This window comes from Semicossyphus pulcher, unplaced genomic scaffold (assembly GCF_022749685.1).
Source record: "Semicossyphus pulcher isolate SPU_LCO1_2020_fin unplaced genomic scaffold, fSemPul1.0.p SCAF_3, whole genome shotgun sequence".
In the NCBI taxonomy this organism is placed as follows: domain Eukaryota; kingdom Metazoa; phylum Chordata; class Actinopteri; order Labriformes; family Labridae; genus Semicossyphus; species Semicossyphus pulcher.
The window spans coordinates 20195001-20213902 of record NW_027211704.1 but is presented as its reverse complement, the minus strand read 5'-3'; the positions used below and the strand labels follow the sequence as shown (position 1 = coordinate 20213902).

Genomic DNA, 18902 nt, shown 5'->3' with positions numbered 1-18902 from the left:
GAAAAAAAGGAAAGAGACGAAAAACCCAGAGAAACACTAGACAGTGACCTCACACAGATGTTGCAGTGGTTCATGCTCTCACTTCACTATAACTGGAAACGCTGGATTTATTGTGAGTGATACCAGCTTAGTACACTAACTTTTCAAAGGCTACAGAGTAAACTGTCGCCATTAGAGCAGTTCCAACTGTAAAGTCTATAGCCATTTTCCCATTGGTCATAAAAACCACTAACAGCTGCTAACATCCAGCTTTTTTTGCTCAATGGGAAAGGCTAAAATCAGTATCAGACCCCGGTCAAATGACTCTGCAGCAGACCTGGGTAAACATCGCCTTGGCTCCAATCCGCATTGATTGGAACACAGAACCCGTGTCGACATGCTAATCTCCTACCTCTCTCTGGCGCGATGCTACGCTCCGCCGGTAACTTCTGTGACTCCTTGTTATCTCAGCTACAAAAATAAGGTCACTCTCTTTCCCTAGAAGCACTAATGTCGTGCATTTAAAACCTTTTTTTTTTTTTTAAATTCACTTTTGGAAGAATACTAGGAATATTTGCACTTTACATATGGTTTGCTTAACCACCATATTAAGTACAACAAACATAACTGGAATATATTAAAAAAGTGAGGGGACATGCAGCAGATGGGCTCCGTCTCTTGTGACGGAGAAGGAACTTTGCACTGGCCACCTCCTGCTCAGTTTAAGCTAAAACATTCAGTGCTCTTTTAAAACATGGTAAAAAGTAACACAAAAAGACAATTATCATTTATATTTTTATGTTTGCAGACTGCAGTCCTGTTGCCCTTCAGATACAGCGAGCTGACATGAAATTGGGGTTGTGTGCTGTGTAGAGCACCGATTTTAGAAGGTACTTAACAGAAAATAGAAGCTGTTAATTATTCAGTGGCAGCAGAAAATGACCCTTTCATAGTGAATAAATGAAACTATGTTGGCTGTTTCACTCTTTGACGTTGTTGTAGTTACAATAATGTGTAATGAAGCTGAAATTATGTACAGATTTTTTTTTTGTTTCCATTGCATTGTTTGCTAATGGACATAAACCTAACGCCTCTCATTGTGTTGTTTGTTTTTATTAATATCTGAAAGCTTTACACCGATCGAGAGGGGGCAGAAAAAAAGCGTATTGTGCTGCCTACAGTCTGGGAACAAACTTGGATACATTCCTTCAGAGAAAAACCATCGCCATAGAAACATAGGCTGCTCATCTATCATGCTCCACAGAAAATCATGTTTAGGTTATTGGATTCAGAGCATAAAAAGCCCATCTTCCTCACCGATTATCTCTGCGGAAAGATGGCAACAGGACTCCCAAGAGACCTTGTGGCACAAACCACAAATGTGTTACAGTAGCTGAGCCAAAAAAAAGGAGGATGTACTGTAATTCCCATAATGCAACAATGGTGACACACAAAGAATATGTACTTAGAGCCAGACCTGGTTTGCTTTCAATTATATTTCATATATAGAGGAAACTGTATGTACTGTATGTGGCATTTGCTGCTAATGCTCAGAAAGATTTCAGACAGGGGCGGCTCCAGGGGGTGGCCTGGGGTGGCAAGGGGCCCCCCTCTAAAATCTGATCGGCCACCCCAAGTGCCACCCCGTAATTCTAAGCTGTGATTGGCTGTCTGCATGGTCAGAGGTGGGACTTAAGTTCCAACCACCTTATTGGGCTGCGTTGTATCAGGCTTTTGTAGCTTTCGTGGCATTTCAATGTAGCACTTTTTTTTATATATCTTTGAACTGTGACTTTTCGAGATGTGATGACTGTATGATACCTACCTGACTGCATTTAAAGTACATATGAATGGTGGAGACACTTTTCATATGTATGTACAGATACAGACTTCATACCACCCCTGCAAGTCAGTGTCCCCGTTTGGCCACCCAAGTCCAAACTAGAGATAGACCGATATGGTTTTTTCAGGGCCGATACCGATTATAAGTAGTCAAGGAGGCCGATAACCGATATTTGGAGCCGATATTCATTTGCAGTAAAAGTGAAAATATTGGCGTAAAAACTTAGAATAATACAAACTCCAACACTTAACTGAAAATTTAAATAAATACATAAATAACTTCCTGAAGTTTTATTAAGTAAATAAAACAAAGTTAAATAAAATTTGTAAAGAAATGAACTCTTATCGGCTGTCGGATTAAAAAAAAAAAAAAAAAAAAAAGAAAGGCCGATGCCGATATGCGTCAAAATGCCGAATATCGGCGCCGATAATCGGCCCAGCCGATAATCGGTCTATCCCTAGTCCAAACATCTGGACATGGCCCTGATGTTAGATCTGAAGTTTCTGTTAGCCTTGAATGTGTTTATGAGATGGCAGAGAGATTGAATGAAACACTGGCATTGCCTTAGCTGCAGCAATCCAGCGACACTGTGTCCAGAAAAACTTTTATCACATCACTGTAGGGCTGTATTAATCACAAGTGAACGCGTTTTGTTTTATTATTCAGAATGGTGCAATTGTTTTTCTCACATTCACACCATCTGCTTTTTTCCCCCCATTTGAACCCGTGATGCCTGTCAGGTAGCTGTCAACAGGGATGGAGTGATTTTAAAAAGGCTGCTACTCACAGTTAAAAATAAAGAATACATGAAGAGCAGAGGCACGAGGATGAAAGCAATTTGAGGCTGCGTTTAACCCAACAGATAATGGAGAGACCATTAGAGGGATAAACCGGAGCCGACAGATAAACAGGAGGTGGAAATGACAAAGATGGAGAGGAAGCAGCGGTGGATGACATATGGGCTGATTCATTTTGGGCCAGCGTGCAGGAGGAACATGGACTAAATTAGGAAAGAGAGAAAGGAGGAGAATGCTGGAATAATTGGTTTGATGCTGGCATGCTTGGGCGATAATATCATACAGCACAAATACAGAGCACACGCATAGACACACACAGTCCCTACAAAGTTATAACAGTGGAATGCAAATGTTACGAGTCAACTGTGAACAGCGCTGTTGCTCCTTAAAGCGTACACGTGTTGCAAAAACTCCAATCAAAGTGAAGTATTTAAACTATTTTTCACTCTTGAAATGTAATAGTTAAATGTTGGCAAAATGTTCTTCAACCTTTAATAACTATGGCTATTTTAGCGATATTAACACAGGATCTATGTAGAGAAAGAGGTGACTGTGACATTGTTACTGTATAATAGGTTTTTCCGGTTTTAACGACACATTGAGTGAGAAAACTCCCTAATTTAAGTTAAATATAGCACCGAGCAAATCTTTGGACGCACATCAATTTCAGATTTTTTGTAGCATTACAACGTGTCACATCAGGAGCACATCCCACACATACTGTATCTCAAATTGGCTCCTTCAACACAGACGGGATTACAGTAATGATTACCCTGACATTTACTTATTTTCCGTTCTGCACATCCCTATACACAAGAAAAATGTAAACACTCTGTGTCAACCTTTCTGCACACTGGCTCCGGTGACTTCTAATTTATGATGATAGGCTGTGTGGATTTAAACAGGATCTGATGCACTCAGGGCTTAATGTAATGAGAATAGATGAAAGGTCAAGTAAACTCCCACACCATCTGAATAAAATGAATGTATCATTATTATTTATTTATATGAAGTGAGAAAATAGCAACCTCCTACATTGGCTCTACAGCTGGCTCTTCATGAAGACAAAAAGAAGAAGAAAATAAAGAAAAAGTTATGCTTAGAAGAGTTTGTATTAAAATTATTATTTTGGTCAGGTACAAAAGTTCCAGCTATACAATGTTTGTAGACGACTGGCTAACACCTCTTGTTAGCCCCATACACTGTATGAAAAGATGGACGACATGACAGCTCCCTAAGAGTGAAAACAAACCCTCTCTATCGCCCCCTGCTGACTGGCTGCAGTATAGGTCATAAAGCCCGCCTCCTCCACGTTAACAGATGGGACATGAGTCAAACTATAAAATCAAAATACACGCCAAATACATTTTTCTCAAACATGGTTTCTGTCATTATAGTTAGTTCTTATCATGCTGATTTCGATCAAGTGTTCATTTTTCTGACAAGTTTATTTTTAATTAGTCATTTGATGCTGTAAAAAGGATGATTGACAGCTCTATTGACAAATACGCCTCCTGCAGTCGATCTGTTCTGGATCAGCAAAGTAGAGAAGAACGGCGAGAGGAGACGTAACTAAAACAATCACTACAGTCATTAAAGTTTATATATCAGTGAACGTCTGCTTCAGATCAACACAAAGAAGCTGTTCTGCTGTTAAACATGCTGACATGCGGGATCCTTGCTGTTGCGTCTATCAGCTGTTGGTTAGCCTGCACTCGTAGTAGCTAGCGACTCAAAGTAGTCGCTAGCAAGTCATGGGTTTGAGGTGAATTTTTGGATATCCATTTCAAAAAGTAGCATGGCTAGTTATATAAGCCCAAATTTGATAAATACAATTAAAAAAACACACCCATTTGAAATATGTGGTGTTGTAACTGCGATGTCACTGTCATGCTAAGAGTTAGCAAACAATTGCTTACTTACTGAGCCAAAACAGAGGAACTTTCATTTCCCATTGTCTTACCTTCTCATGAATATAAAACTATTATTCACAATTTTAACTCTCATTGGTTTACAGAGAGAACTATCAGGGTTCTGGCTTTAAACTTTATGCCGTGTCATGCGGCACACTTAGCATACAGTCGCAGTAACTTAAGCTTGCTCTTGCTTGGAGTAATGCCAAACGATTCTCGTACAAAGTGGCGTATTTGTTATTTTGAGTTATCACACTAAAAAGACGATACTGTAGCACATTGTTCAATATCTATCATGTGAAATGTTGCCACACTTTGTACTTTAGGAGTCACACTTAAATTCAAACAGTGAAAGCAGTGAAAAATAGATTGCGGCACCATGTTGTGTGCTAATGTTCTCTTTGAGGGCTGTTTGGATGGGTTGGTGGATGGAAAGAATCCAAATGTATTTGGAGAAGTGCTGTAGAAGTGAAAGCGAACAAAACATGAAATTATTACAAACAATCCTGAGAAATACATCATTCAAGGATCATAAACTGAAACAGGAACAAGAGTTTTTTCTGATGAATTAACGTTGAAAGTCAGTGCTGTGTGGTCTCTGATTTGCTTATTTAATTAGCTTGCTTAGTGATGCCAAATCTGTTTCTCTTTTCAATTCATATCAAATACTAATGAACAGCACGTCTGCCTGAAAAGCTTGGACTCTGCAGATGAAATTTAGACAGACAGGCACTTCAACAATCACACTTCAGCAAGTGTCATCTTTGTAGTTTTGAACAGGATTCCAGTATTTCATGTTTCTCCTTTTATCAGTAATTGTTCTCTCAACTGGTTCTCGAAAGGTATAAAGGGAGGGAGGAAGACATACAGGAGGGGGGAAAAAAGATCAAAAGAGATTGAAGCTGATGAAAGAACACAGCTGAAGATTTCTGACAACAGAAACCTGAGAGGAAAAAAAAAAAAGAAGGCAGCAGGCACGGGAACGCGAGGGAGGCTCTCGTGTTGCTTTAGTGAGTGAGCGAGCAGATGGAAACATGAAGGGTAATATAGTGTTGAGTACAGCAGCCTCTGGCAGGTTTTTTGAAAAGGTCAAGCAAGTGAGATGGAGGTGCAACACGAAACTTCCAGGTTGAGAGCTGAGGTTAGATTTATAGAAAATGCATTAAAATACGACTCGGGGGTTAGTCCAAGAGAGACAAGGAGGAGAGGAAGCGAAGGGGAACGTGCGGCTTTACACCCAGTCCACATGTCCATATATGTTGGTTTGCTGTCAGTTTATTTGGATCCAGATTATTGAGTCTGATCTCCCATTTGCACCCCTATAATGGTTAGGTTTGGCTAAAGATTTAGCCAATGTTAAGGTAACATTTTGGACATCTAAATGGACATCTGCACCTTTGCCTACAAAGAGCTCATTCATCTACCAAGTGAGGTATTTTCCTTGTTTTTGAGCTGCTCACTTAACACTGGAGTAACAACCGCTCGTTTGCATTTGTTCAGCCGAGAAACTCTTCCGGTTGTTTCAAGAGATGTTACGGCCTCACCGTCAGGAGTCAAACACTGATTTAATGTTCAGTGTATTCTCATATAAAAGACTCCTTGACATCTCAGAGGCACCGAGTTATTGAGAGATTCACTATGGTGTACCTGTGGGCCCGTAAACCTCTTAAATCAAACACAATATAATGAGAGAGGTGTTCTCTGTTTCGACACGAGCGTGCTCTAAATTAAAGATCAAGAAGTTGAAACTCGAAATGAAAACTTGAGGGAAAGTTTTCTAACGAGGCATGAATTCTTGATTGCTAGTTATAAAAAGAAGTATGAACTTTCTTCCACAACAGCAAGAGAGAGAAAAAATCTATCTGACTCACTTAAATATTAAATATTTCAGTGCATTTTGAGTAATATATTGTTTTATGTATAGTGTCAATAAAATAAATCACACCAAATGAATGAATTATGCAACCTATCAAGTAAAAACCTCATCTGGCAAGGGGCCTTACTTTTCTACTTAAAGGTGTATTGTTCATATGGTCAGGATAATTGTCTTGTCTAGTCAATCTTTACATACATTAGCATTTAGACAGGGTAGAAATTCAGAAGAAGTCAATACACAGATTAAGCAACAGAAGCTGGGTGCTTGAGTGGGACAGAAAGGTAGAAAGGTACATGTTTGAAACAGACTCTTGATAATGACCTTTTATGGAGACCTATAATTTTCTGTCTCCAACCTGCACTGTAAAATCACCGCTGCAGGCACGAATCTTAAGTTCATGTTCAGGGGATTCCTTTTGAATGTAAATGACGGTTAGCCAAGAATCACGATAAGGCTAACTAACTTATTTTGTAACTAAAAATGAGTACACTGAATTCCATTGCAAAGAAGAGGCCTGCGTTTTGCAGGCAGAGGAACAGATGAGCATCGAGTAAACACACAAACTAATCAGGGAGCTATTGTTCAAGATACCAAACCCAACAATCTTCTATGCTAATACGCCTGCTAGCTAGCTAATTTTGCAGCACTTAAATGAGCATGCATTGGTGCTCATTACGCGGATGAGATTTGCACATCGAGAGATTGTAGATGTAAAATGATGTGTGCATTATTGGTTTCATGTTTAAGTGCTCACTTCCAGCATCCATTAGACATACAGAACTTGATCTGTGCTTTTATCTCTCAAGCCACACAGTAAAAGTACCTTTAAGTAGCACATAGGATCATTGATTAATACTAGAAGCAAGTGGGTACATTGATTTTAAAACTGTACATACGCTGGGTAGTTATCCTAGTTCTGTATTTTAACCAGCTGTTAAATGAGCAAAAAACAAGGAGTGATTCTGATTGGGTCTCTGGGGAACACACAGTACTGTTGGTTCGTCTTGCATTAAGAATTCAGGCTCCTGTTCAGCCGTGCTGCACCCGCAGGTGCTTCCACTTATTCAGACTGATTAGACCTGTTCTCAGGACTGTAGGTGTGCATCGACTTTGCTTCTTTGACATTTCTCTGACTCATCTGTTCGGGTGGGACAGCTTACAGCATTCCCTTTCTTATGTGTGCGCAGGATTTTGTCTGTTTTGTGACCAAATAACTCCACCCACATGAACCTGTGCAGAGGGCTTATGTGACAGAATAAAATAAGCAAAAGTACAGTGTTCTTTTCTTTACTTAGTAACAGACAGATAAACCCATCATTTTGACTGAACAAACCTCAGCTCATAACTGTGTGGGCGTTGTGGGTGCATTCAATGTCCATACTTCCATGCTATTCAGTATGCCAGAAAAGATTCAGTACGTGAATACCAATACCAGGTTGTCCAAGTATCAGGTTGCATTTTGCAGAATGCTAGCCAACATGTTTTTTGGCCATTCTGACCAACAATCCTCTGCACAGCGTACGGGACTGTACATCCACGTAGCTGTAAAGATAGCAGAGACAAATGAGGAAGAGGATCAAAGTTTGTGATAAATAATTCAAGGCTCAATGTTGAAGAGAGGAAGTAGTATGTTTCAAATCAAATGCATTGTCGTTGTACTATGTACTACGGTGAGCGTATTGCATCATTTCCTGTTTCTCTCTGCTACTGTGTTGCCCTGTGTTATTTCTGTCGATAGAGCTCAAGCTGAATCGATTGATACGCTTTAGTTGTCATCACTGCGGTTATTTAGCCGCTGTACACTTAAACGTACACAAGTTATCGTCAAGCACACTCGTTGTTACTATAGCGACATATTTCGTTCGTTCGCTAGCTTAGTAGTTAAACTATTAAAATAGCTTCTCCTTCCGCCTCTCCCTCTCCTGCTCTGTCCTGTTCAATGTGTCAGATGTTTAGTTTTACCTCCGCCTCCTTCATGGATAAGGGCATTTATTATGTAGTATTTTTGTAGCTACGGAGGCGAGGCTCACGGAATTAGAGACACACACCTTGGAAACCAAAACATCACTAGCTGCGGTAGTTAGCAAGCCCCCAGTAGCCAACATAGCGTAGCTTCTCCCCCGGCAGCTCCCGAGTGACTGTCAGAGGGAAAAATAGCTGCGAGCAGAAGAAGCCCACGGTTAGCCACCAACCACTTCATGCGACACAACCGCTGAGAAACCAACTCTGCTTAAATGTCCTTAATCATTCTCTATCATTCTAGCTCAATGAGTCCAGTGATTTTGTGTAATTTGATGAGTATTCGAGAATGTCCTCCCAACAAATACATCAGCATCTGTTGTTTCAGAGAGTGGGCAATTTTAAGTGTCATTCTAGATACAAATGAATTCACAAGGTATTTAGTGTTTTCATTTGAAGGATTTGTTGCAGAGGACCCAACATAGCTCCGCCCACCTTCAGCCTGAGCAGAGGCCTAATTAGACTGATTGAAAACACCTGCGTGGGTGTACAGGGCCATTAAAATAGAGCTTTAATGATCAGTCTGAAATTATCATTGAAGTTCCTTGTTTGGATTAATATTGAACAAATGATTAGAAGCCGACAGCAGAACAAAAGCCACTGTTAAAGATTGATGTTGAGGGTGTGCAGGGCAATTGTTCTGTCCCTCTTGTGTAGAATGTTTAATTTAAAGTACATTGCCACCTACTACTGTCTTTCTTTCTATATCCATGAGCTATTTGCAAGGTATTATGGGTAGCCTTTGATGCCAAGTGTCATGGTGAAAATCCTCAATAGGATCTTAACAGGGTGAGGTTCTCTATGTTTCATGTACATCTATAATCAGAGAGGGAAGGGTGATGAAAAAATGTGATGCAACAAAAACACTTCAGACTTCCATGACAGCAACATTTCAGTATGTTCAAGAGTTTCTTTGCCGCTGAGTAACAATAGTTTCTGTTCTCTTTCTTCATTTTGCAGAAGCCTGCTGGATAAAGACACATTCTCCAAGTCAGACCCATGTGAGTATGTCTCAGACTTGATGTTTGTCTGTGCAGGAGCTTTCCTCGTATTGCTAATACTTTAAAATATAAATATACATACATAAATCCTCCTTCTCTTCTGGTTGGTGTTGTTCCTTTCTGTTTTTGTGCTCTGTGTTTTGAGAATTCTCTGTTTTTCTCAGAGTGTGGTCGTTGTTTGTTCACTGTACTGAAGCTAAAACCCTCAGCATTGATTTCCCATTTGGAATCTGCCTGCATTTCTCTGATTGTCTCTCTCTCCATCTCCCTCTCTCTTCGTCTCTCTCTGTCTCTTTTTGCTACTTTTTCACAGTGTGCGTGCTCTATACGCAAGGTGTTGAAACCAAACAGTGGAGGGAGGTGAGTGTACACACACAAATAAGAAGAAAGGAAGTAGGTCCAATTAGGTTCTGACTGGACCCACTGTGTGTTTGGTGTGTGTTCGTGTGTGTGTGTGGGTGGGGCTCTAGTTAAGACATTTCCGTACCTCTATCTTCCTCCTGTGTGTAGGCATGCAGCATTTGGCTTTACCACTTCATTAAAGCTGCTCAGCCATCAGTTGTCTGAAAATGCCACGGAAATATTCTCTAATTGGACATTTCAGCCAACAAAGAAGAGCCCTAACAATGTGATGATCAATACGTTGACACTTTGGTGACTAAAAAGCACACTGGGGAGGCATTTAGACGGCTCACACACTGAGCCTTGTTTGCTTTATGCAGCCTCACAATCCCCTCTCTCTACTCATCATCTGACCATTTCTTCTGTTTGTCCATTTATTCTTTTGTTCTGCCGCAAATATGACATCTAAAACAAACATTTAATGATTTAGCTGGTGTGTGAGTGGACCGGATATTAAAATAAAGTGCTCACAAACTCCCTAGAGAGTTAGAGATGATATTTGTACACTTCCTGTACATTGCTGCCCTCTCAAGTCAAGTCAGAACTAGAAAGATAAGTTATACATAACATTAATTATCTCGCTACGTTGGCTCCTGTCAGTGGGTGGGATATGTTAGGCAGCAAGTGAACATTTTGTCCTTGAAGTTAATGTGTTGGAAGCAGGAAAAATGGGCAAGCGCAAGGTTTTTAACGAATTTGATAAGGAACAAATTGTGATGGCGAGACGATTGGGTCAGAGCAGGCTCATTGATGCACGTGGAGAGTGAAGGCTGACCCATGTGGATCCAACAGAAGAGCTACTGTTGCTCAAACTGCTGAGAAAGTGAATGCTGGTTCTGATAGAAAGGTGTCAGGATACACAGAGCATTGCAGTTTGTTGTGTATGTGGCTGCGTAGCCGCAGACCTGTAAGGGTGCCTATGCTGACTGCTGTCCACCGCTGAAAGTGCCTACAATGGGGACATGAGCATCAGAAGTGGACCAAGGAGCAATGGAAGAAGGCGGCCTGGTCTGATAAATCTTTTCTTTTATATCATGTGGCTGGCCGGGTGCGTGTGCGTCACTATCCTGGGGAAGACATGGCACCAGGATGCACTGTGGGAGGAAGGCAAGCCGGCAAAGGCAGTGTGCAGCTTTGGGAAATGTTCTGCTGAGAAACCTTGGGTCCTGCCATTCATGTGGAAGTTCCTCTGACATGTACCGCTTACCTAAACATTGTTGCAGACCAAGTACACCCCTTCATGGAAATGGTATTCCCTAATGGCAGTGGCCTCTCTCAGCAGGATAATGCGCCCTGCAGGGTTTGAGGAACACGACAACGAGTTCTAGGTGTTGACTTGGCCTCCACAGTCCCCAGATCTCAGTCCAATCGAGCATCTGTGGGACGTGCTGGACAAAGAAGTCTGATCGATGGAGGCCCCACCTCACAACTAACAGGACTTAAAGGATCTGCTGCTAACGTCTTGGTGCCAGATACCCCAGCACAGCTTCAGAGGTCTAGTGGAGTCCATGCCTCGACGGGTCAGGGCTGTTTTGGCGGTAAAATGGGGGTCCTACACAATATAAGGCAGGTGGTCATAATGTTATATCTGATTGGTGTAGATGGTTGTGCAATGGGAGGCCGAACATTTTACATGAACTAGCATTTGCAAAAAATTGTCAGATGATAATTATAATCTTTAGTTCTATGGCACTATTAATGAATCAGACAATATTTCACTTACTTACCAAATCTCATTGAAAGCTAAAACAAACAATAATGTATATAATCTTTGTATCTAGAGCATGTATATCTTATTCCTCTGTGCTGTTGAACTCACACACTTTTGCACAAAAACACAATAAATTAGTTTTACTATGACAAAACTATATAATCTGCAAAGGGATAGTTGTGTAGTTGGAAGTGAGGTTGAATGACCAATAGAGAGTGTGATATTTACAGATGGCCCGTCGGCATGGCCTGTTTGGAAAAGAAGGCCGGAGTACCAACATGGAAGTCAAACTATGCACCGCCGATGTGGTTTGGAGGAATAGGTACAAGAGCCACTTAGAAAAGTCCTACAAATACAAAAACATTTCAGTTGTATGTTCAAAAGTGAGTGAGTGAACACAAATATAGATCGAACAAAGACAGAATCAAGCTCAGTGGTAGAGTCGGTCGTCTTTCAATCGGGAGGTTGGTGGTTCGATCCCCAGCTCCCTCAATCTACATGTCGAAGTGTTCTTGGGCAAGACGCTGAACCCCAAATTGACTTATACAGTGAACATTAGACAATATAAAATAGGAGTTATAACAGTGGGGATGAAAGTTAAGGGCACAAAAAATAAAGCTGACAACACTGGGACATGTGAGATTAAATATGGGTGAAAGTGTGTCAAAGAAAATAAACTAGAGATTCAGAAGTTATCAGTGATGTCTGGCCTGAACTTCCTGAGGTCAAAAGTTTTTCAAAGATAAATGGCAAAGTGTGTTTCTTACACTTTAGGTTGATTTTGTGTGTTTGCGTGTGTGTAAAGTCAGAATGTATTTCTGTGCATGCTTATCCACACATTCCCATAAGACTACTATAGTTTCCTCTGATGTCGGCCCCCGTGTTTGACATCATCTCTCAGCCCACAGTGCCCAGTGTCAGAGCCTCAAAGTAGCCTCAGTTAATATTTCTACAGGCCGGCCCTCTTCGGATGTTTAATGTGTCAGAATTTAATGTAACTGGTTATTTATGCAGTCAGATGACCCTCGTGTCTTGCATGTGTGTTTACCCGCTTCAAGCAGATGGCTGTGTGGGCTTTCATTCAAATGTGGCGGAGGGACTGCGGGGGAATATGTTATGTTTGTGAGAAGATGCTAACTTAAAGCATAGGCACATGCATATGTAAAGATGTTTCCATAATAAACCTCTCGTTCACACTTTCCTGTTTCACAACAGCTCTGTGTGAGAGCTGTTATTCCTATCCACTGCACCAAACATAATTCATATAATAAGCGTTTATTGTCAAATCACTTGTTCTTGCTCTATGAATAGGGACCTTCAAAGCAGTTAAAAGCTTGCGGAGAGAAACCATCACATCCATAATCATATTGTTAGGAAGTGGTGTGCTCCAGGTAACACTGTGTGAGCCCCCAAACCTCTGCCAAACAGGTGACTCACCAGGGACGCTAAAATAACATTTTCTGACAGGACCCTCCAGCACACCTCCATAATCTGTCATGTTAATGCAGCTGGTGCACTGTGAGAAGACCTCCTTTTCATTAAGAATACCTCCATCCTTTTTAGCGTTGCAGTGGAAGATCACTGAACTAATAATCTCTCTGCTTTTTGGCTGCACATGTTCGTTTTCCCTTCAAAATAAAATGCTCCAAATTTGGTGGGAAAATACGTTTTGGGAGATTTAATGTTCCGGCTGATTTGAGGGGTTCTTCCCTGAGTGTTCACAGTGTTGTCCGTGTGCTGAAGTGTGACCGCACTTGTATAACTCTGGTGCTGCAATGGAAACCTGTCCCATCACAACTGCTGGTAGTAAAAACATGACACTTCTTTCTTTGTCAGTGTTTATAAAACTTAAAACAAGGACATATAAAGTGCCAAAAAATGATCAATACTCCTTGAACAGTTTCCTCTTTTGTCTCTAAAGCTTCAGCACCTTGTGTGGTTTAACTCACAAGTGTACTTGAATACCCTGTGACCCTGTACCCAGGTGCAGCAGCTCACACTTATAAACCTGCAGTAGCAACAGCAGCAAAACCATGGGCTGTGTGTGAATCTGGCAATATGTTACTTAACACGATATACGTAAAACTTTTCGCCGCCAAAACAGCCCTGACCCGTCAAGGCATGGACTCCACTAGACCTCTGAAGGTGTGCTGAGGTATCTGGCACCAAGACGTTAGCAGCAGATCCTTTAAGTCCTGTAAGTTGCGAGGTGGGGCCTCCGTGGATCGGACTTGTTTGTCCAGCACATCCCACAGATGCTCGATTGGATTTGGGGGCCAAGGCAACACCTTGAACTCGTCGTGTTCGTCAAACCGTTCCTGAATGTTTGCAGTGTGGCAGGGCGCATTATCCTGCTGAAAGAGGCCACTGTCATTAGGGAATACTGTTTCCATGAAGGGATCCAGTCCAGTCCAGTTCTGATGCTTACGTGCACATTGCAGGCGCTTTAGGCAGTGGACAGGGGTCAGCAAGGGCACGCTGACCGGTCTGCTGCTACGCAGCCCCATGCACAACAAACTGCGATGCACTGTGTGTTCTGACACCTTTCTATCAGAACCAGCATCAACTTTTTCAGCAATTTGAGCGTCAGTGGCTCTTCTGTTGGATCAGACCACACGGGCCAGCCTTCCCTCCCCATGCGTATCAGTGAGCCTTGGCCGCCCATGAGCCTGTCGCCGGTTCAGCCAGAAAACTCAAATAGCAAAACAAACACCAAATGCATGAAATCTGATTTTAAAAAGTTAACTTCTATATTCAGTCAGAACAGTAGGAATTACATTTGTAGTTATCACAGACTGCACAACTCTTTGTGCAGCCTCAGAAGGAACGGTCACCTTTAAAGGAAAAAAAAACCTGCATTCAAACTATTGATTTGCAAATGCAAGAGATTATAGATGTAAAATGATTAATTTTTTGGTTACTATCAAAATGGATTCAGTTTCTCAAAAGATAATATTGCAACCCCTGGTGTATCAATATTTCCTTACAACCCTCAGCTTTTCAGCCTGGTATCAACATACACTAAGTACTGCTTAATACAAAGTATTTTAGGTCGGTCATCACATGAGCTGCAATTCTGACTATGTCCAAATCCCCAAATCACAGCCTAGGGCTAGTCCTGGCAGTTAAACCCTTTTACATACTGCAACGTTTTCCGTCCTGCAGCCCGGCCAGCACCCTGCATACATCAGCACAGGACTGTTTCCAGAAAAGATAACCAGCACCACTTACATAAAAATGTAAGGGCTGTTTCTGCCTCATCCTACACTATTTTTGCACAATAGCAAGAAAGAAGGTGGATGGTGCTTAATTAAAGCAGCTTTATGAAGATGTGACAAGGCTGACCTTTTTATCTTTCCCCTCCATCTAATTCGCCTGTGACATCACAGGCTGCCACATGCTATTGTTAGCGCTGTTGGTGTACGTACTGCAGATGTGTGTACATGGTTTTCAGCTGATTATTTGTCTCTTTCTCCTCCCTCAACATCCAAAGTACCGTTAACTCTCTTATCAATCCTGTGGCTGTTTGATATTCTGTGTGTTTCTCTCTTTTAAACACACCCCGGTGCTTTTCACTCTGGGCCAAAACACAAAAGTCTACACTAATTCACCCAACCATCGTTTACCTCTCTCTGTGAGAACACAAGGCTCACACTAGGCTCATTACATCAGCTCTGTGTTTCTGTCTTCTGAACATGGTGCAGGGAGAACAGAAGTCCATGATGGCCACGGAGCTGCAGGACATTCAGATGGCATTAGTCCTAGTGGAGGTTTGCTTGTGCTTCAGGGAAGAAGAAGATTAAATCTTTGTCAGGTTTGAAATAAAAGAACCAGAGCTGAAGGATTAGACTCATGTTGAGTTATTGCTGTCCTCTGTTGGGGCCTCTGTTTTACACCTTGGGCTCACCTACAGTATGTGTGTGTGAGAGGGTCTGTTTTCATGTAAGAGAATGCCTGACAGGGTGTCCATTATCAGGAATTTATGATTATGAAAACCTCAATTTTCCTGCTTATACCATGGTCACTTTAAATAGACCTTTAAGTTTTGTTTTTCAAAATCTTTAACAAGCTGTAACCTGACTTTGCTGCTAACACCTGAGGGTCTGACTAATACCTGAAAAAGATCATTCAGATCCCATCAAATGCAACGGAAACTTTCTTTTCTTCAGTAAACAGAACGGGTCTTAGCTACGACTAGGTAACAAAATGCTGGCAACATTAAAAGTCGATAACGCTGCATACGGTTGACATAAAGTAAATATAATTTGATAGTATGATTAACAGCAAGACTAGCTAGCTAGCTAGACATGTTGCTGTTTCCAGATCAACAAATGATAGGCCATGTTTACTGTCGGCCGCAGTCTAACGTAGAGAGATTAACAATGAATGGGATGTAAGATGATTGTAATTATCGCTAAGTAACCTAGTATCAGTGAGTTCAAAGGGTTCACCACAGCGCCGTAACAAAGCTCCGCCGTTACGCTTTTGGTGTTTTACATTGAACCAAGCAACGCAGGCGTAAACCTGCCCCAGTGTTTGTTTTTACATCATGTTCTGGCGTTGCAGAAGCCAAAGGCGCTCACCCTATAATCAAACAGCACAAGCTTTACATACACGCACCGTGCCACTCTGCTCTGCCTGCTCTAAGGTTTACATTCACGCCATTTAACCTCCGTTTTCGCCTCCGTCACTATCTTCGAAGACGGACGGCTCTGGGGTGGAACGACTTAGCCCAACCATTCCACCTCTGTGTATGTTACATTAAAGATGAGGTGAAACAGTCCTGACTTGAACTAGCAATGTAAAACCAGCTTAAGTTTATTGCTCTTAATGTTTTTATTTTACTTTCCAGTTTTTCAGCTGCTTCCCAGTCATCAAAATCTTCATATTCTCCATAAAGATTGGAAGAGATGTTGAAGTCACACAGTGTTAATTACATTACAGCCTGTTAAAGAGTTGTATAAATTGTAAACTTAGGCTTTGACTGCATCCTTGTTGCTATATTTACTATTTAGATATAGCACGTCCAATTCTCAAGAATGAATTCACACCCTGCAGCCAATCAGAATCGAGTATTCACCTAGACCATGGTATAAATGTAGATATTGAAATGTATGTCTCCACAATAATGGATAATAAAGCCTGAAGTGTTAAATTTGCCACATGTTCAGTGTGTGTGTGCGCGCTGGTCTACATCTGTGTGGATGCTGGTGTGTGTGTACCTGTCGAGGGTGGGGGTCAGGGACTTCATGCCAGATTCTCATTAACCATCCCCAGCAGCCCAGCAGCATCTAATGAACTCTGCAGCACAGTATTGTCTCTTCCACTCAGCAGGGAAATCACATTATCAGAGCTCCTCTTCACCATCACCCGCCTCTTTACTAACATGTGCTCACAGCCTCATCAACACCTCAGGGTCTCTAAGAAAGTCTGGGTGGCTCTTTTTCTGCACTTTTCTCCCTCGCTCGTGTTAAATTTAGATCTCCAGCCGCCGAGTTCAAGCAGAGAAATATACAACCTTAAAAAACACAGGTCACAGAGGTGGTTAACATTGTGAAACATGAAGAAGGTGTAGGGTTTTACAGCAAGTATGTTGCCCTAATTGCCCACAATATATTATATTTGTTGTGTTTACAATATTGATTGAAAAGACAAGGTAGACTTACACATCCACCTACGGTACCTGCCGTCCACATAAGGGAAAAACAACTCCTACTTACAAACGTCTTCCTAGACACTGATTGAAATTGGAGTTTTTCAACAAAACTTGTTTGGCTGAAACACAATACTGACTATTATATCGGATTGTATATCTTCACTGCAGGCAAGACACACAATACAGCAATACTCTGATTACTGCATACATTGATTCGCCACTCCAGTAGTTGTAACAAAATCAATAGGGTTTTAAGATAAAGACCAGATGGGAAGATAATTCTGATATTGGAATAAACAGGTGTCTGTCTGTGGAAAACTCTTCAACCTAACATGAGAGCCTGAAATGTTTGTGTGTATGCGAGTGTATGCGCATAAAGCTGGGTGAGGAAGGAGGGGTGCTGCCCAAGTGGGAGTAAAGATGCTCGGGGGACTTTTTCCAATAATGGACAATAAAGTTCACTATATGAAGTAGACACTTCCTAGTACAGAAAAGCCTGAGCTTTACATTTTCATATTTAATATTTTAACATCTTCTTGTTAAGAGTTTTAGATGTTGTCCGATGTATTTTGTATATTACCTCAGGGTATCCTCCCAGTTGGACATGCCTGGAAAAGCTCCAAAGGGAGGCACCATAGAGGCGACCTAATGAGATGCCAAGATTACCTCAACTGGCTCCTTTCAATGCAAAGATGTAGCGGCTCTACTCCTTACTCCATTCTAAAACTCAGCCAGCCATCCTGCAGAGGACAGTCATTTTGGTCACTACCTAGAGCTCGTGACATAGGTGAGGGTTGGAATTTAGATCGACTGGTAAATTGAAAGCTTTCCCTTATGGGTCAGCTCCCTCTTAGCTTAATGGTCCCGAACAACGCCCGCACTACTGCTAAAGCTGTCTGTCAATCTAATGTTCCATTTTACACTCACTCGTGAAACCTGAGATACTTTAACTCCTTCACTTAAGGTAGTAACTCACTCCCAACTCAAAGGGAATAATCTACCGCTTTTCCGGCAAAGAAACATTGCCTCAGACTTGGAGGTGGTGACTCTCATCTCAAACGCCTCATACTCAGCTGCAAACAGCCCCAGTGCCTGCTGGAGGTCACAGTTGGATGAAGCCAACATGACCACATCGTCTGTAAAAGCAAATTCTGAGTTCCCCAAACTGGACACTCTGCTCCCCGCACTTTGAGACCCTGTACATGATGATCACTAACATAATCGGTAACAAGAGAAAGCCCTGGTGGAGGCCATCACCCACTGAGAAGGTGTTTGACTTTGGGCTGAGGATGTCTACATAGCTTTCCCTTTTGTTGTACAGAGACTGGATGGCTCGTAGTAGCGGTCCGGTTACCACATATTTCCGCAGTACTGCCCACAGGACTCCCCTTCTCCAAGTCCATAAAACATGCGTAGGCTGGATAAGCTTACTCCCATGGGCCCCCCAGCAACCCTGTAAGGGTAAAGAGTTGGCCCAAGTCCATGGTGGAAACTACATTGTTCGATCAGCCGATGCCTTCTTTCCAGCCCCCGGAAAATGGGCTGAGTAGTGTGATACCCTGACAGCTGGAGTATAGCCTCTGGTTGCCCTTTTTAAAAATGGGAACAACCACCCTGGTCAGCGGTTACAGAGGCACTGTCCTAGACCTTTAAGCAGTCAGCCCAACAATGTCCAGAGCCTTCAGCATCTCAAATCTCATCTAAA

General features: G+C 41.8%; 1 protein-coding gene across 1 annotated transcript in view; it reads left to right on the top strand.

The window, feature by feature from the left end:
* Positions 1 to 18902, top strand: part of cpne5b (copine Vb) — a 132412-nt gene that overhangs the window by 23078 nt on the left and 90432 nt on the right. Inside the window, exons 2-3 of the mRNA XM_069677998.1 lie at positions 9388 to 9428; positions 9742 to 9788. Of these exons, the coding sequence (XP_069534099.1) occupies positions 9388 to 9428; positions 9742 to 9788 (88 nt within the window). The remainder of the gene's footprint in view (positions 1 to 9387; positions 9429 to 9741; positions 9789 to 18902) is intronic.